Here is a 19,771-nt window from a genome sequence, read left to right on the forward strand (position 1 = left end):
TCATAAATGTGGTTAACAGCTGGGGGGCTGGGGAGGGAGGGAGGACATGGGTCCAGCACGGAGGGGAGGTTGGCATACTATTGGAGGGAGGGGGCAGAGAAGCCAGGGAGCAGAGAGTGGAGGGAAAAGAGGGAAAGACGGTATCTGCTAACAAGCCCGCAGCTCACCTTTCAATTTCTCAGCTGTCACCCAGTCATTCTCTCCCGGACAGAATGAATGGCTGGAAATGGTTTAAGGGCAACATCGAAGCAGTTTGTCTACGAGAGCTGGGAGTGGGGAACCAGAGAGGATTCTGAGGTATTCTCTCCCTTGAACCTGTCGCCACAACCCTGTTTAAAGTGAACTGAGAGTCAGGAAGCTGAATCCTGGTCCCAACTCAGCCACCAAGTAGCTGTGTGACTTTGGGCACATCAATGCCCCCTCTGGGCCTCTTTCCTTGGCTGCAAAACAGGCAGACTGGACGCAATGGTAGGCAATGCCTAGCTCTAGCAATGCCAAGTGCTTTGGCAACCTGGGCCAGGCCAGGAGACTGGCTCAGCTTTGGAGAAATAAAATTACTCAGAGGCCCTGCTGGAGTGACACGGTGCTGGCCTTCACCTGGAACTGCTCTGTGGGTGGAAACAGCAACTCGGAGAGGTCAGTGTAAGCACACACACCTAGGAGAAATTCACTCTCCCTACAAGATGATCTCTGCAGAGAGTGGCTCGGAGGGAGCTGGGTTTTGCTCTACACAGAAGGCAGGTGCAGGGGATGGGGTGATCCAACCAAAGCAGTCACACGCTGTGCAGGGTCTGGGGATGCAGGGCACAGTAGACACGGGAGGAGGAGAGGGCTGTGGGCTTTGGGGTGGGGTTGGGAGGGCGAGCCACGCCAGCACATCACCGTGTGCCAGACTGCTCATTTCAGATGCCCTGCCCTCCTTGAAAGAGGCCTGGGCCCCTTGGTCTAGTTGAAGTAGCTTGTCAGGTGGAGATGCCACACTCGGCATCGAGATCCTTGATTTCTGTATGGTTGATGCCATTGAAGCAAGGAACGGGGACTTGTCTCCATTGGCTGGAGCCAACTGAGGTAGGCCGACTGTCTCCCCTCGACCTTCCCCTGCTGACAAGTGGGACGGTCGGCGTACCCCAGCGCTGAGCCTCGGGCCCAGAACTGCCAACCCCTCCTTGACAGCTGGGCAGGCCTAGCCTGGCCTGAGGAAGGTGGCCATGAGACTGGGAATGAGCTGTGACAACCTCATGGACTTGTGTCAGCTGTGACAACTTGAAGGGCAAGAGCCCCCAGTTGAACCTTCAGGGGAAGAGTCCACATTAGAGGAGGGAATGGAGTTCCGGTTTTGAGGCCCAGAAGCACACCAGAAGTAAAATTCTAGGGGGCATGTGTATATATATACCTGTCCACGTGTGACAGGACAAAGGAAATACTCGGGGAAAGACATTGAGCCTGGCCTACCCTTACCCCAGGGTGAAATCGCCAGAGGCCCGTATCTCACAGCCTTTGACAGATTCTCCCAATACCCCAAACTGGGGATGTTTCCGTAGGGACACTTGTCCCCAGTTCAAGGCAATTCAGCAAAGCTTTGTGAATTAACTTCTCCACAAAAGGCACAACCGAGGCCCCCAGGGGGCTGTGAGGCCACTTCCCGGGGCTGGGGGTGGCCTAGCAGCAAAAGCCCAGGACCTTGGAGTGGGGGCTCTCCCACCACCCCGGTCATTGCTCCAAGACCTTGAAGGACAGGGGTGTGCCGCTCTTGGCAAAGGCCTTCATCAGACTGCTGGGATAGATGCACCCCAGTTTCTCCGGAGTTGGGAAGCCCCAGACCCTGTAGAGAGACAGGCTCAGGCGGTCCCCAATATAGAAGGGGCCCACCCACTTGGCACTGCTGCCATTCCTGGGGAGGGACAGCAAAAGGACTTGGTCGCCCACATTCCACTCCTTCTCCTGACTCTCCCGCTTGAAACGCCTGTTCTCCGCCTTTTCACTAGCCTTGTCAGCCACCCGCCAGTGTAGCTCCAACAGCTCCCCAATGAGCTGCAGCAGGAAGACATCCATCTTGAGGCCTTCGATATTGGCACTGCTCATCTCCCACCACAGGGGCTCGCTCAGCCTGGCTTCGTCCCCCGTCAGGATCTGGACAGGCGTGGCCTGGGCGGAGGAGGCCCTGAAGGCCAGGTGCAGTAAGGGCAGGGAAGCCGCCCACTTCTTGCCGTGCAGGAAGATGAACTCCTTGAGGGCCCTCTTGAATTCCCAGTAGGCGTCAGAGCTGGTCAGGCAGGGGAACTGGAGGTCCCGGCTCAAGGAGGCAGCCTGGGCTCCCAGGGCCAGCCCACAGCTCACCAGGACGTGCCGAGCGAACTGGGGGCCCTGGGCGGCCTCCAGCCTCACAGGGACACCCCACCTGGCAAACACATGCTGCAGCAGCACCTGGGCCACGGCCGTGTGCGTGTAGGGCTTCAGTGGGAACGCCTCCACCCACCTGGTGTTGGGGTCGGCCACGATCAGCACATGCTTGTGGCCCTCTTCGCTGATGGTGATGGGGCCCACCACCTCGATCTGCAGGGTGGACCAGGGGGCAGTGGACCTGAGGGGCCAGGGAGACTCAAGGACCTTCAAGTCACTGCCAGTGAGGTTCCGGGGGATGCAGAACAGGCAGCTCCGGCAGTAGTCCCTCACATGCTCCTGCATCCCAGGCCACCACCCCAGCAAACGCAACTTCTTGTAGGTCTCCTCGGGCCTCTGGTGGGCACCCAGGGGCAGGTCATGCACAGAGAAAATCAGGTCCCTCCGGAGTTGCCTCGGGACCACCCAGACCCTGGGCCTCTTGTCCCCCTTGAACATGAGCAGGCCGCTCTCCTGGTCGAGGCTGAGGGAGCTGAAAACAGAACTGAAGGGGGAGGAGCCAGGCAGTTTCTGCCCCGCCTGCAGCTTGGCAATGATCTCGGCCAGGGTGCCGTCGCTCCGCTGCAACGCCAGCAGGTCGGGCCTCTTGCCCATGGTGTGGGGGGACACGGCGGGGACCGGCACATCCTTTGGCAGGTCCCACCACTGGCCGCCCCCCTGTGCGCCCTGTTTGGCCAGGGTGTCCACTGTCACAGCAAACAGGGAGCCCCGGTAGGAGGTTCGGTAGATGAACGGGAGGGAAGAGAGGCCAGAGGTGAGCGAGATGATGTAGGAGAGCAGGCTTGGGTGAGGTAGCAGGGCGCCGTCCGAAGAGAGGAAGCCTCGAGCCCTCCACAGGGGCAGGAGCTCCCAGAGGAGGCTGAAGATCCAGTTGCAGTGTGTGAGGAAAACCACAGGCAGGCGGGACTGGCCAAAGCGCTCCAAGCCACAGGCCACAGCCGCCAGGTGGGCATAGGTTGGAGTGTAAGGGGAGCAAGAGAAGGAAAGGGAGACGGGGGCGCTGGTGGGAGACAGGACATAGAGACCAAAGCCAGCACACCACTCGTCCTCACGGTAAAAGCAATAGCCCGACATGTGGATGCAGACGAAAGTGGACAGGTCGGAAAAAGGAGGCAGGACCTGGAAAAAGCGAGGCATTGAGGACGCGGGCGTCAGCAGTCGGTTTTCTCCCAGCAGGCCCTGGAGAAGGGTCAATTCCAGGGCCCTCTTGCCTTTGTCCTGTACCAAGAGGGACCATCGGATCAACCATGCTTTGGAAACCCTGCGGCCCTCCCGCGTCTCGGGGCCCACGGTGGTCCGGGAGGCGTAGGAAAGATCCAGGACCACCGGGGCATCCCCGATGCAGCGGGAAAAATGTTTGAGGGCCCAGGCCACAGCGTAGGGGCTGTCTCCCCCCGACTGGGGGCCCTCGCTCTCCTCATCGGGGAGGAGGGGTTTTGAGGTATAGGCAATGGGGTGCTTCCTCCCTGAGTGCTCCTGATAGACAACGGCCGTTAGGGCCACCTGGCTCACTGTCACCTCCAGGCGGAAGGGCAGCTGGGCGTTGGGGGCTGTCAGACAGAGGGCAGACACCAGGGCTCGCTTCAGAGCCAGGAAGGCCTTCTCATGCTCCCAGTCCCACTGCCAGTCCGGCTTCTGCTTGAGGAGGCTGTGCAGGGGGCCCACGAGAGCTTCGTAGTCAGGGATGACATCCCGGTGGGAGTCCATGAACCCCACGAAGAAGGAGAGTGCAGTGAAGTTGCTGGGGATGGTCAGCTGGGCCAGCTGGGCCAGGACCTGTTGGCAGGGAGCCTTCCCATCCCAGGGGATGCCCAGGTAGGGAGAAGCCGGCGCGGGCAGAAGATCGATGTCTAGGGCCCCGTCAGGGGGGTCATGGAGGCTGAGGCACCGGAGGATTTCCTCTGAAAGGGAAGGGCACTCAGCCCTGAACACTGATGCCAGGGAGGAGTCCAGGGCGTCTTCTTCAGGCAGCTCCTGCACGCCCTGTCCCTCGCTCTGCCCCCCGTCCTGCCCCTCCTCCTTCTCCTCCATGACTTCCTCCATGTTCCACAGACTCTCGGCAGGCGCAGGGGCAGCACCATCACTCGGCTCAGAGGCGCTGGCCGAACTGGGAGGAAGGGTCTTCCACACCTTCAGGAAGTTGCCAACGTCGGTGTCCAGCCTACACCAGAAGAGCAGATCGGAGGCGTTAAGGGGCCTCATGGAGGACGGAGGGGCACCCCAAGGGGAAAACCGCATCTGCGGAGCCTCATCCCGTGGCCGAGTGTCCCTGAGGCCGGGCCAAGTGCCAGCGTGCCAGGCGACACGGCAGAGCCTCTGTCAGGACCCTGCCCGCCCCCCCCCCCCCGGTGCCTTCTCTACCTCCAGCATATGCCAGGCCTCCATATCAGAGATTCGGCTGTGCCCTGAGGGCTCATCCAACCAAAACCTCATTAACCAAGCAACATTTCCAACGAGATCTAAGCCGATGATATGGTAGGAGTGAAGTGACTGGCACTTCCAACCGGCCCCAACGATGAGGAAGCCAGGGGAAAGTCAAGAGAGGGAGGGGCGCCTGGGTGGCTCAGTCGTTCAGCGTCTGCCTTCGGCTCAGGTCATGATCCCAGGGTGCTGGGATCGAGCCCCGCATCGGGCTCCCTGCTCCGCGGGAAGCCTGCTTCTCCCTCTCCCACTCCCTCTGCTTGTGTTCCCTCTCTCGCTGTGTCTCTGTCAAATAAATAAATAAAATCTTAAAAAAAAAAAAAAGAGGGAACAGGGCCTGACAAGGGATTGGGAGCGCACAGCAGACAAACCCAGGGAAATGAGACTGAGGGACCTGGCCCCAGAAGCAACGCCTTGTCCCAACACCCTGCTGGGCCCTGGGAACTAGGAGGTGGGGAATAAGGTAGCTCAGAGGGGGCAGATACCAGGGCATGAGTTACTGCAAACCTGGCCCAGCATAATGGTCATGTATGTCTAACTCCAGTTGTGAGAATCAAAGATAATAGATAGGGGGAAAATCCACCGGAATGTACTCCAGCACAGCTCCCCTTATTCACCAGGAAACAAGAATGAGGCTGTCCACGGCAGCACCGGTGCCGATAGCATGATACGGAAAATGTCAAATGAGCCCCAACAAAAAATTGGATACATCCGTTGGGTACTTATGGAATGGAATACCACACAGCCATTAAAATGAGCCATGTGAATTCACACGGCATAGATCTGGATAAAAAAAAAAACAATAAAACATTGAGTACAAATGCCAACGGCGGCAGGGTGCATGCAGTGTGCAAAATTGGAAAACTGGAAAACCATACTACGGGTGGTTTACAGATGCATTAATATGTGGTAGAAGTGTCAAGACCTGGAAAATGGAACCACTCGGCTCATTGCTAAGCACTAGACAAACGCTGGCTAGCACCGAGACGTTTCTGGTCAATCCCAGGAGGGGCTGGGAGGCAGCGGAGGCCCGGCCCATTACCTGTTTGGCTTCTTCAGAAACTCGTCCAGAGTGGGGCCATCACGGCCCAGGGGGTCATCCGGCACCATGAAGAGGTTCCCCGCAAAGGTGAAGGGCAGCAGGCTGGATCCGGGAGAGAGGGGACATGGTCATAGAGGAGGCCTTGACTCACCCACGGCCCATCGCCCCCCAGGTGTCCGGACGGGGCTTGAGACCCACTCTCCTCCCAGGCAGGTGCTGGTGGGCACGGCTCCAAGGCCCCTCTCCCGGGCCCAGCACTCCCTGCCAGGGGCTACCCGACATCCACAGGGAAGGAACGGCTCCAGCCCCGGGATCACCTCACCGATCTTTGACCATCAGTTTCTTGGAATTATTCATCAGGATGTGGAGCTGCTCATTGGTCACAATGATCCCGTCTGTCTCCTCTGCCAACTTTACCATGAACCTGCAGGGAGAAGGGATGCTGCTAACCACCCAGCAACCCTCCCTTGCCAGGCCTTCTGGGAAAATGAACTCTTAGTGTCACGTGGAGGTGTGCGGACCAAAAATGCTGCCTTTGGTAGTCAGGGAGCCAGGGCTCAGGAGCCCCTCCCCTCGTCTATGGGGCCATCCGGGATCACCACTAGCCCCCGGGAGGGTGAGGTTGGATGCACACCCCCAACTGTACATACAAACACAGACCCCTATTTAAGAGACAGACATTCAGACACATGCACAGACACGCACACGGGAGCCTGCACACTCGTCCGCATTCACACATGCATTTTTACCGCTGCAGTTCCCACGTCTGCAAAATGGACACGTAAATACCTACACTGTATTGCTGTGAGGATTAAACTGAATGAGATAGGACATTGAAGTGTCTGCCTCGGTGCCTGGCACACAGCATGCACACAAATATTCCATTATTCCTCTTCACCAATGCACAACATTCTCATACGTGCCAAGACATACATACATCTATATGTACGTATACACGCTACATATACACCTGTATATACGTATATACACATAAACATATGTAAAAACACATACCTGAATAAACAAATCCACTTTGCCAAGGATCACCTCTCCTTGAAAGAGGGCTGTGACCAGGAGAGAAAGCAAAGGCCACCTACTTCTCGGCATTCCCCAGAGGTTGCCTTTCCAGTGGCCCCAGGCATGCTATTCCACAGGTGCCCAGCAGAGGGGCCTTTGCAGAAAAGCCATCTTCCCTCAAGACCTTCCCAAAGGGCCTAGCCCTTGAAGGAGGGATGCCTGGGCTACCATGCCCAGCCCTTCCCAGGCTGGGTAGATGCCAGGTCTTGGGGAAAGTGGGGAGGAACAGAACTTCCCATTGCCCAGCGTAGGAGGGGCCTAAGGGCAGCCAAGACCTGTGTGTGCCCAGCATCAGCTCCAGCCTAGGACCAGTGACTATGGCAGGGCCTTCCCTACCCCAACAGAGGCAGCATCACACACACACACACACACACACACACACACACACCAGCCCTGTGCATACTGGTCCTGCAGCCACGCTGGGGACTGGGTGCTTAGGACTGACAAGTAGGGAGGCACTGGGGTTTTACCGAGGAGACAGGGCCAGTCTAACTCCATTTTCAGAGCCCAGCCAGGGCTCCAACCACATACAGTCACACACATACCTCTGCCCAGTGCCAGGGCTGGGGGCAGGGGGGAGACTGAGGCAGTTCCTTAAGACATGAACTTTAGCCCAAACTGGAGCCCCAAATCAGTCACTTGGGCAAGCAGCTCACCGGAAGCACCAGAGGTCCCCTGGGCCAGTCCTGCCCAAAGTAGTGGGTCTCAGCCCATAGGTGATGGGGGAAGAAAGCCTGTTGACTAAGGGAATGGAGCTGTGGAGTCCCAAAGTCAGGACTCCCCCTTGGCCTGGGGTAGAGCCGACCTTGGAGCCCTCGCCCCACGGTGTCCCTCCCTCTGCCTCCAGAGGGCGCGCGCACCAGGCCATCCTCTCTGACGGGACTCTGGACAGGACCCTCGGACATGTTGGCTTCCATCCCCCCAGAGCAGGGAGGCAGGACTCCACCTGACATAGCAGCCCAGCCCCCGGAGCCCTACAGAAGGAAGGCCTGGGACTGGCACACCTATAATCGTAGGTGGTGATCTTCTTGCCATTTTCGAGCTGGGAGGGGGTGATTGAAAGCATCTTGAGGGAGTGCAGCTTCGTCAGGAAGTGGCTCTCTGGAGGTGAAAGGCAGAAGACAGGGGCTGCTCAGAGGAAGGGCCACGTGGCAGGGGCCACAGTCGGGACAGAGAGGCAGCGGGCAGCTCACCTCTCACCCTCCGGTTCTTCTTCAGCTGCCAGGTGGGCACGAACACAGTGACCTCTCGGTGGCCCCGGTTCCAGAAATACTGTACCGCCATGGCAATGCCACGGCAGGAGAAGAAGTGCTGGAGGCCGTGCCTGGAGGGGGGAGGGCGGGGGCGGGAGGTGAGGGAACAGGTCCCTCCTGAGGAACATGGCCCTGCCTCCTCTGGGCCCTCCCTCAGAGCCAGGGAATGCCACGCCCTGCCCCAGCTGCCCAGAACCCCCAGCCCACCGCACGCCCCTGGGTACTCACACCATGGCCACACTGCTGCCGTCAATGACCACTCGCCGCAGCCCCTGGTTCCCGGGTTCCCCCGACAGGTTCAGCTCGAAAGGTGTATTCAGAGCCTCATGGTACCTCTGGAAGCTGGTCACTGTGCTGTTGGCCTGTGGGTGGCGAGGCGGCTGCCTCGGGGCGCCCTCCCGGGCCCCCAGGAGCCCCTGCATCTGAGGTCGGTGCTTACTACTGGGAGCCAAGTTGCTGCCGGACTGGGGACCCTGCCTTTCGGCCTCCCCCTGGCCCTTCGGGAAGGAGGCGTTGCCCCTTGACGAAGGCTGGCCCTCGCCCAGGGGTTTGGCCCCATCCGAAACTGGCCCCGGATCTGTGGGCGTCTTCTGAGCCGCAGGTGTTTTGGGAGCTCTGGAGGCTTTGGGGGCAGCAGGTGCTTTGGGGGCAGCAGACCCTGTTTTGGATGCAGGCCCAATTTGAGCTTTGGGTGCTTTGGGCCCCGCAGGTGATGATTTTGCCGCGGGCGTTTTCTGAGCCGCGGGAGTTTTTGGAGTTGCAGGTACCTCTGGAGCTGCTGATGCCGGTGGAGCCCCGGCGGCCTTCTGAGCCGTGGGCACCCCTGGAGCTGCTGGCTTTGTCGGGGCCGAAGGCACTTCGAGAGCTGCAGGTTCTGCGTGGACCACCGGCGTCGTCTGGGCTGTAGGCACTTTGGGGACTGCGGGCAGCCCTTGATCCGCGGGTGGGGTTTGAGATGTGGCCACTGCTGCAGCCATGGGCACTTCGAGAGTTTCAGGCACTGTTTGAGCATCGGGTACTGACAGAGCGGTCGGCCCCCCTTGAGCCACGGGTCCCCCCTGAGCTGTAGACACTCCTTGCCCCGGCGGCAGTGCCGGAAAGGGCCCCTCTTCTGGCCCCTTACTATCCCACTGCCCGCTTCCTTGATCCCCTGGCTCGCTTCCAGCTTGCAGCTGCGGTACAGAGGTCAAGGGTGGCCCTATCTGTGGAAGTCCAGGGCTAGTCTTGTCCTTTACACCTGAGCCCCCCGAGACCACCAATAAACTCATGACTTTTTGGGGGGTCTCCGGCCTCGAGCAGTTCTGGAGGGCCGCCTCTCCTCCTGGTCCCGCATCCGGTCTGCAGTCTGGGCTTTCCATGCTGGGCAAAGGAACCAGCTCCTTCTGCTTCCACTCGAGATTCAAGGGCAAAGGATTCTGCCCTGGTAGCTTGAACTGAATGGGGCCCAGCGGCCTCTGCCAGAAAGGGAAACTGAAGCACGCCTGGGACAGGAGCCAGGCCAGGTGGAGGGAGTGCAGCTCATTGATCCTCCAGAAGGTGGCCGCGATAGCCCCCGGCCACAAGGGCCCAAAGGCTGGCCCCGGGGTCCAGGCCTTCCAGGGCGGGCACACACCCAGGGCTGACACGGGGGGCTGGAAGGGGACTTTGTCTTCCACTCTCTGGCCCTGCCTCTGCTGTGACAGGGCCTGTGTGTGGGCTGTGGAGTCCTGGCTGCCGGTGGCTCGCGCCGGCCCTTCCTCTCGGGGAGCGCTGTCTGTGCCACCATGGCTGCTGGAATCGACCCTGGAGGAAGCCCCAGTTTGTTGGAAGGGTGGTTAGACCATTTAAGTCCCCCACTATGTCCTTGGGGTGGGGGAGCAGGGATAGGATCCGAGAAGCAAAGAGATTCTTCAGAACTTACCGTACCAGCTGGTTGGCGGGTTCCTGCTGTGTGTTCTGGCCGGGGGTGCCCGATACCAGGGCCCTGGTGGCTCCCAGACTGGTTAATCTCTTGGAATGTTCTAGACTCCTGTTCTGGAGGGTCCCCACCTCCAGGAAGGGCCCAGGACCGTCTCCCACGGACACCATGGCTGGGCCTTCCTTCTGCTGGTGGGGAGGGCAGATCAGGACCTCGGGGTCAGAGCGCGACTCGGAGGTACCGATGCGGCCGAGCCACTCGATGATGTCTTCCTTGCCCGCCGCGTCCCGCACCAGGCTCAGCAGCAGCTCTTGGACCGCTGGGGGCAGCTGCAGCAGATCCCCTGCGTACTGGTCACCACGGATCCAGACCAGGGCCCCGAAGGCCCTGGTCACCTCGGCCTCCCAGATCCCCCGGGGTGTGAGCAGAGCGGCAGGGCCCCAGCGCAGCCGCCCCACCAGCTCCTCCAGCCAGTTCTGGGTCATGATGAAAGACTCGGTCAGCCCCCCCACCATCAGGGAGCCGGGGGGGCCAGGCACCAGGTAGGCCAGGGTGCTCCAGCAGAGACAGTCGAGAAAGAGGCCCTGGGCCCCAAGGAAGGCGCAGTGCAGGGCCTGAGGGTAGCGAACCTCCTTCCACAGCTCCGGGCTGCACAGGCCCTTCAGATACTCCTGAGGCCACAGTAGGGAGAGCAAGCACAAAAGAAGTCATCCCTTCAGGGGCCTGCACTCACTGGCTTGCACTCCCCAACCCCAAGGACATGCCCTCCCCTTGCCTACCATAATCCAAATGCCGCCCCCCTGGCCCGCCCCTTTCTCCTGGTCCTGTCCCCCCTCACACACTCATTTCTTCCCAGGGAACTCTCAGACAGGATGAGGGAGGCACCCAGGGGAAGGGGAAAGCACCTAGGCTTGGAGTCAGGGGCCCTGGTTCTAGTTCCAACTTGACTGCAACAGGTTAGGTAGGTTAACTGGGAAATTTACCTTCTTCTCGGGACCTCTGTCCCTTCGCCTGTTAAGTGAGCTACCCCTAAGGTCCAGTCCTACCCTGGGGTTCTAGAAATGTGAGCTAGCTAGGAGAAGGGGAATTGCACACTACTGAATATCCTCCATGAGCCAGGAACCTATGTGACCTGGGGCAAGTTATCTACCCTCCCTGTGCCTGTGATTCCTCATCTGTAAAATGGGGATAACAGCCCCCCCCCATTAAGCTATTATGAAGCTTCGATGAATTAATAAAAAGGAAGTGCTTAGCCTAGCGTCTTAGCCTAGCTATCTGCATTCTGTATGCTCAGAAGGGACACGTCGCTTGACCAACGACACACAGCTAGAAGCTGATAGGCCAGGAGCACAATCCACATCTGTCTGACTCTGAAACCAGAGCCCTTTCTACCTCCTCAGACTGCACAGTGACTACAGGGTAATCCTGAGGGATTCTGGCTTAATCCCCCTCCAGAAGGTCTCTAACACAACCTGTACCTGTAACCATGGTAACTCTGTTGCCCAGAGGGAAGAGAGGAGGAGGTAAGTCACTGGGCCAGCATCCAGGGGAACCCCGCAGATATGCACAATGGTTGAACCTGAACGAAGGCCTCTGGCTCTCTGGGCAGACCAAGTCCTCATGTTTACAGGGCTCACACACTCAGTCTTCAGCAGCCGCTGGGAGGGGAGAGGTTGGGGTTCCCCCCTTACACGGCTGAGTTGTACCAGCACGGCCCCATGAGCTCCAAGGGAGCATGGGCACTCCCTCTTAAGCAGCCAGCCCATGTTGATTGCACTTGCCCTCCGGTCCCTCCTGCCCCTGCACATCCCACGTCCGTGACAGCCATCCCTCTTCCCGTTTTCCCCTAACAGTTCCATTAAGGAACAAAGGCTCCATTTTAGATCTCCAGCAGCCATTCTGAAGACCACTCCAGCGCCCTCCTCAGACCATTCTGCTCAGGCCTATGCTTACCTCTTCTACCTGGACCAGGCCACAGACATCCAACCCCTTCCCCAAAGGGCCTAAATACACCTAGGCACTTCGGCCCAGGTCTAACCCCTTTGCGATCAGTCCAAAACCAGCTCAAAACCTGATAGACATCCCAAGCCAACCCCTCCCACCTAGAACCTCAGCTGGTCCCACTGTCTGGCAAGGGTGAATCTGACCAGATGCGGGATAATTATTGTAGACCTTAACCAATCCCCACCCCAGCACCCTACATTCCAATTACTTGAAAAACAATATGTAAAAATGAAGAGATGTGCTGGAGAAGAAGATTGTGGGTGGTTTCTTTCTCTTTGTGCAAAGAGCTTAAAATAGTTATGGTTCCATTAACTGTTCAATATTTTTTAACTAAAAGATAAATTAAAAACTAGGACCCTTTTCCAAATAATAAATGTGAACTAATATTCATCGAATACTCACTGTGCGTCAGGCTCCATATACACATGATCTCATTTATTCCTCTCTCCGCCCTAGAAGGAAATTACTACATCCCCATTTTAGATGAGCAAGGAAGGGCACAAGTTCAAGGTTACACAGATAGTGGGCTGGGATACTCAGGCACCCTGACTCCAAAGTCTGGGGTCTTAACCACGGTGCTGTCTATACCATTCAACAAAAAAAGGTAAAGAAACAACAGAGTTGTAAGTTGGAGCCCCACGTTGGGTCTAGAGATTACTTAAAAATAAAATAAAATTTAAAAGTATAAAGGCAGACTGAGGTAAAGTTGTTCAAGGAGCAGTTAGAGACCAACCAGCCCCCTACACAAAGGCTGGGTAAGTACCTCACACACCTGGAGGTTTGCTCTCTGGACAACCTAGCGGGCAGGAAACAAGGTCCCGGGATTAGAGGTTGACCACACACGTGAGGGTGTGCAGACCGTACAAAAAAACATGAAGGAAGGGAGGAAGGCCAAATGATGAAGTCTACAATGAAAGCTGAGTGCAGAGAAACCCATTCTTCCCATTCGGCAATTCAGCAGCCAGACCGTGACCCTCCAGGACAGAGAATAGAGAAATAACATTCTGGAAATCTGGCCAGCTGGAGAGCAAAGACCTAAAGATCACCAAACAGGTTCCCTGACAGACAATGCCCTCAGATCTCCGTACACCAAGCTCAAAACCAACAAGTGTCAGCCTCGTGCATGGATTGCCATGACATATGAGGAAAGCTTCTAATGTGAAATAAACATACAGGAGCGCCTGGGTGGCTCAGTCGGTTAAGCATCCAACTCTTCACCTCAGCTCAGGTCTTGATCTTAGGGTCATGAGTTCAAGCCCCACGTTGGGTTCCACAAAAGAAAGAAAGAAAACATACAGAAAGGGGCGGGGAACAATTTGAAGGAAGAGAAGCTAGGCAAGGAGAAGAAAACTTCAAAATGTTTACTGTCATTGCTCTCTCAGAGAGATAATAAAGAACATTGAGCACGTTAAACAAGAATAGAATACTACTTTTTTTAAGATTTATTTATTTGAGAGAGAGTGTGTGTGCAAGCAGGGAGGGGGCAGAGGGAGAGGGAGAGAAAGAATCCTCAAGCAGACCCTGCTGAGCGTGGAGCCCAATGCAGGGCTTGATCCCAGGACCCTGAGACCACGACCTGAGCCATAACCAAGAGCCAGCCACTTAACTGATTGAGCCACCCAGGCGCCCCTTTGAAAAGAGAATTCAGAGAACATAAATGACTTTTTTTTAAGATTTTATTTTTAAGTAATCTCTATATCTAATGTGGGGGTCAAACTTACAACTCTGAGATCAAGAGTTGCATTCTCCACTAACTGAGCCAGCCAGGCGCCCCCATAAATGACTTTTAGATATTAAAAATATGATGGCAGTGTAGTGCCTGGGTGGCTCAGGCGGGTGAGCGTCTGACTCTTGATTTCAGCTCAGGTTATGATCTCGGGGTCGTGGGACTGAGCTCCAGGTCAGGCTCCATACTCAGTGGGGAGTCCACTTGAGATTCCCTCCCTCTCAATCTGCCCCTACCCCCTCTCAAATAAACAAATAAAATCTTTTTTACAAATTAAAAAATAAAAAGGTTGGAAGATAAACTTCAGGAAATCTCCGGGAAACAGAGCAAAAAGTTAGAATTGGAGAACAGGAGAAAAAATAAGAAAAAGAACACCAGACCAGAAAGTTCAATGTCTGAAGAGGAGTTCTAGAAAGAGAAGACAGAGAAAACACAGGGGGGAAATCATCAACAAAATAGTTCCAGAAAAATTTCTAGATCTGAAGAACATGAGTGTCCCAGATAGGCCCACAGACTACCACCGCAGTAGTAACCAAAGACGGATGAAAATAGACCCACACAAAGGGGTCTCACTGAGAAACCTCAAAGCAGTGGGGAAAACTACAAACTTCCAGAGGGAAAACATTTCACACACAAAGGACCTGGAACCTGAAGAGCTTCAGATGTCTCAAAAGCAAGAAGTCAGTGGCATAACACCTCTGCATTTCTGAAGGAAAATAAGTTTCCATTTATAATTCAATACCAACCAAACTATCCATATCAAGTGACCTTCAGATGTTCAATGTAGATATGCCAATGTGCGTATCATTTTACCTCCTCCAACATTTTACCTCCTACAAAATCTTTCTGTGGGGGGGATGTTTCTCAGGAAGCTGCTGGGGAGCATCTTTCAACGAATCAAGAAAGGACATAGGAAAAAAGCAAAGACAATCTCCAGGATGATGGTGAAGAGAGAGCTCAGAATGGATTCATCTAGTCAACAAATCGTCACTGAGCACCCAGGCACTATTCTAAGACCACAAGCATCAGCAGGCATGGGGGACAGCTAGCTCGGACTGGAGGGTAGGACACAAGGGACAAGCTTGTTGAGAGCAGTCACCAGCATACCCTTCAGCACCGCACCATCTTCCTCACTTGATGACGCCATCGATGGATGTGACCCACCAACCCAAGAAAGAGAAAGACATTCAGTCCAGTAAACAAAGCATTTGACAAAGAAAAAAGGCAAAGGGATGCCAAGAATGACAGCAAACTGAAATCTCAGATGACAGCCGTGCAGTCCTGGCTAGACAGAAAGATGTCTCCAAGGAAGCTGGAACTGCAAGAACACCCTGAGCCCATAGATCGGCCTTCTAGAAAACTGTAGCGAAAGGCTACTGAAGGTGTAAGAATGGGCTACAGGTACAAAGAGAAACAAGCAAATGGAAAAACAAGGGGTTCTTACCTTAGTGAAATAAAAAAGTGAGAAAGAAAACATAAGCCGAGTACATGGCAATGCCCAGATGTGAATGATGCATGCCCAGGCATGATGATGCAAACAGTAAATGCAGGTTCGACAGAAAATTGAAACGTAACTATATTGGGAAAAAAGAATGGATGGTGAGGTAAGGGTCTAAACCCTCACCTACAACAGAGAAGGTAAAAAGATATCTAAAACTGGGGCACCTGGCTGGCTCACTGGGTGGAGTATGCGACTCTTGATCTCGGGCTTGTGAGTTCAAGCCCCACGCTGGGTGTAGAGATTACTTAAAAATAAAATCTTAAAAAAGAGAGAGAGAGAGATCTAAAATCATTTAATCACCTCTGAAACTAATAGCACACTATCTGTTAAGTAACTGAATTTAAATTTAAAAAATAGAAAAATAAATATACAAAAATAAAATCAATTAACCAAAAGATAATAGTGTGTGTGTGTGTGTGTGTGTGTGTGTGTGTGTGTGTATATATATATATATTTTTTTTTTAAAGGAATGCGTAGATGAGGAAACGCCAAAGGGACTACTGTCTAGGAGGAAGAACACTGAAGATGGAGTTGGGAGGGACAAGGCAGGGAATCACGGTGTCCTGTTGTGTGCTTTTTAAAAACTATTGGACTTGGGGCGCCTGGGTGGCTCAGTCGGTTAAGCGTCTGCCTTCAGCTCTGGTCATGATCCCAGGGTCCTGGGATCGAGCCCCGCGTCGGGCTCCCTGCTCCGGGGAAAGCCTGCTTCTCCCTCCCCCACTCCCCCTGTTTGTGTTTCTGCTCTTGCTATCTCTCACTCTGTGTCAAATAAATTAAAAAAAATAAAAACTATTGGACTTTTTAATTATGCATTACTTTGATAAAAGAAAAACTAAGTTTAAAAAAAGAGAGAGAGAGAAAGGTTAGTTGCCCAAAACCCAATTAAGTGTGTTGGTAAGAGTTTAGCATCAGCCCCTGGGGGCTGTGGGGGGATAGCCCTGATTTGCAGCATTTGACAATTTCTATGGCATAAATACTCCCACCATGGCTGATTTCAAACTACCAATGGGACTCCACTGGTTTGCAAACTTCTTGAAATGTTAACAGTGGGCCAGTAGCAGCCAGCTCCAGCATATCCCTGGCCACCAACGTGGGGAGCAAGGGACAGCTCAGCTTCCATCTGACAAGCCAAGCCCAAAGTCAACAAACCTTGCCCTGTCCCACAGCTCCCTGAACCCAGTCTCTGGCTCCCCCTCACCTCCCTCCGTCATCTCCAGAAAGGAGAAAAGTGACATGTCACCTCTCCTCTCTGTGCTCAACGCTTCCTCACATCGTTGCCAGGGACAGAGGGCTGAGCAGGGCTTGTCCGTGGGCAACTCTGATCATTATTAAAACCCTCCTTTCCACCTGCTGATTACACCTCAGAGAGGCCAGGCCACCCCACATTTTTTTGCCGCCTGGGAAGGTGATTTCCGGCAAATGTCTTCATTATTTTTTAAATCCCACCACAAGATAACAATTGAAAGGCACTCTTGAGTTCTACAGACATTTTCCTGGAAAGCCAGGGCATATAATTTAGAAACATACCCGGGCCCTTCTCCAGATGAGCCTGTCTCCTTCACCCCTCCTCCCCTCCCCATCCAGCCAACCCCACGCTCACCCCTCTCCCATCCCTCAGCCTCTGGTCTCACTAGGTCCTCTCTGCCTGTTGGCCTGTGTATCACAGCACATTATCAAAGTGCAGGCTTCCGAGTCCCCATCGTTTAGGATTAGGTTCAGCCCCAGCACCTCCACACGGAAGCCACGAGACATTCTCATACTTGAGAAATTGTCACGTATGAGACTGCTGGACCTTGGGGAGCATTTCATCTTACTTTAATTTCAGCTTTTCACTTTACAAACAAGGAGACCGAAAATCAGAGACAAAAGCACTCGTTCAAAGTTGTACAGTAATAACTGACCTATATGGGGCAGCTGGATGGCTGGGTCTTTTGAGCACCCAGCTCTTGGTTTCAGCTCAGGTCACAATCTCAGGGCCCTGGGATGGAGGCACCCCCCTACCCCCATGAAGCCCTTGGTGGGGAGTCTGCTTGAAGATTTTCTCCCTCTTCCCCCGCCCCCCAAAATAAATAAATAAATCTTTAAAAAACAATGACAATAACTGCCATCTACATCCCGTAGCTCTCCACATTTGCAAACGTACTTAAGCATGCATTATTTCAGCTGACTCACAACCCCTCCACGATGTGGGTGTTCTATTATTATTTTATAGATAAAGAAATAGGCTCAAGGGAGAGTAAATTATTTGACCCAGGGTCACCCAGTTAGAGGGTAGCAAACCCTGATCTCAAACTCTCTCTGCCACACCCCTCTGTCCCAGACATAGCTTGGTGACAACAGGTTGAGCCCAGATCTCCTGACTCCTAGGACAAAGCCTTATCCTTCCACCCTCCCTGCTCTCCTGCTCCAAACCTCCAACCATCTCTTCTTTCTGCTCATTTTGTGCAATAAGAGAGGGACTTACCCAGAAGACCCTCAGGTTATGTTTCCATCTTAAACAGGGCCTTTCCCCCAAGGGAAGACAAAGGGGAATGAGGTGACAGGTAGGGGAATCGAGAGAGCCACTGGTTACATTAGCAGGGCCTGGGGTGTGAGGGAGGGATCAGTGGCCCAAGGAACCCTGAGATGGCAGTGGAAACAGGAGCAGACAAGCCTGGAGAAGCTGATCCTGGATTTAAAGCAGGGGGCAGGGGCGCTGGGCACCTCTGAAAGTACAAATCCCATAAAAGGGTGAGTCGTTCTATTTCAAATTAACAAAAAGATTAAGAACCCAAAACAACCCCAAAGGCTCCTCTTGTAAACCCACCCTATCCCAGCTACTGAAAAGTCTGAATCTCAGGGGCTCCTGCCCATCCATTCTCTGGGCAGGCACCCCTCCCCTCCCCCGGCACCTCTGTCAGAACTGGAAAAACTGCTGACCAAGCAGCTCCAGTGGAGGGGCTGAGGGAGGAACTTTCCAGCCTGCCTGCCTGCCACTGGCCAGTGTATTCTGGGCTCCCCCACCCATGGCCTTGACCAATTAGGATATTGGTATAGACCCAGCTGGGGAAGGGGTGTGTTTTGGTGGGTGGATGAGAGGTGCACAGGGAGTGGGTGACCTGGGACCCAGGGAAGCTGTAGCATTCCTACCAGGAAAAGATAAGGGAATCTAGGGGAAGAGGGAGACCTTGACCATGATTGGGGGTCAGAGGGAACCTGAGAGGCCCAAGTAGGGAAGAAGCCTGTGAGAGAAGCTGGGAGAATGCAAGAGAGGTGCACTGTGACCTGGCCTGTCCAGCGCCCTGCCCCACACAGCAGGCCCTTTCATCTGAAAGCCCACAGCCCTCCTCCAAGATTCCCACCCATCCCCAAGGGCTGCTGCCTTCCAGAGCAGCTGCATACACACACACACACACACACACACACACACACACACACATCCCAGCCCCTGCAAGAGGCTGCTAAGGCATCAAGAGTGTGGAGCAGGGAGCCCAGAGCCCTGGGTTCTGGTCCCAGCACTTGCCACCCTCCCCCCACCCCCACCTGACACTGTGTCCTCAGGCAAGCCCCTTACCCTCTCTGATCCCCAATACCGCATCTGTAAAATCCAGCATTGCTCTAGAAGGGTTTCTAAGGGCCCCTCTAGTCCAGCACTCTGAGAGGCTCCAAGGGGCAGCCCAGGATCTAAGGAGACTTAAAAGGAGACAGAAGCACCTGGGCCTTCCAGCATCTTGATGGAGAACAAAGAGGTGTTGCAGAGGCCATAGAAATGCTGGACCTTAAGTTGTTCCCCGGATGGGGGAGCAGGCTATGGATGCTGGGGTCCTGGCCATGGAAGGCTCATGGGGGAACACACAACCACGGAGGCTCTCTCAGAGCACTTGAGGGACAGAAGTGACATGCAGGAGAGGGGTGAGGCAGAAAAGAAAAAGGGAACCAGAGGGAAGGAACCAAGGCTGCGGATCTGGAAAGGCAGGAGACTGGCCCACTACCTGCCCGCCATAGTGCCGAATCCAGGTCGAGGGACCTCTGGGGACCCCTGTCTCCCCGGGACAGGGGAGCGTGAGAGGGGTCTGGCTGGAAGGGGCGGGTGGGGGTGGGGACAAGCTGTTTACCTTGGCTTTGCTCATGTTCTCCTTGGGCCCCTCGAGCTGCAGCCAGAAGTAGGGGGTGTCTGGACGGCTCTGGAAGGCGTTCAGCTTGACCCTGAAGATGCGCTGCACTTGCAGCCGCTGCCGCTGCACCCGGGGCTTTGATTTGGTCTGCACCATGAACCATTCCTGCGCCGGAGGGTCGCCCCCGGACAGGAGCATGGCTGCCCCGCCCGCCCCTGGAACGAGGGCGCCGACACTGTCACCGGGCTCCCAGCGCGGGAGGCGCCCCAGCCGGGTGCCGGAGGAGCCCAGGCCACGCCCCCTCCTCCAAGCGGCGCGCCCCCCAACTCCCCCCCCCCCGCCCTCCGCCCCGCGCT

General features: G+C 55.2%; 1 protein-coding gene across 1 annotated transcript; it reads right to left on the reverse strand.

Annotated features, from left to right (window-relative positions):
- Positions 1-19,613, reverse strand: NYNRIN (NYN domain and retroviral integrase containing). Its single transcript, XM_028114738.2, has 8 exons — positions 19,416-19,613; positions 10,094-10,761; positions 8,422-9,975; positions 8,134-8,264; positions 7,945-8,041; positions 6,186-6,287; positions 5,864-5,965; positions 1-4,561 (listed from the first exon to the last, which is right to left on the reverse strand). Exons 1-8 carry the CDS (start codon positions 19,611-19,613, stop codon positions 1,711-1,713), a joined length of 5,703 nt encoding a protein of 1,900 aa, XP_027970539.1. The 3' UTR covers positions 1-1,710.
- Between the last annotated feature and the right edge of the window lie 158 nt (positions 19,614-19,771).

This window comes from Eumetopias jubatus, unplaced genomic scaffold (genome assembly GCF_037043125.1).
Source record: "Eumetopias jubatus isolate StellerSeaLion01/CBP00866 unplaced genomic scaffold, mEumJub1_p1.0 scaffold_7, whole genome shotgun sequence".
Taxonomy (NCBI): domain Eukaryota; kingdom Metazoa; phylum Chordata; class Mammalia; order Carnivora; family Otariidae; genus Eumetopias; species Eumetopias jubatus.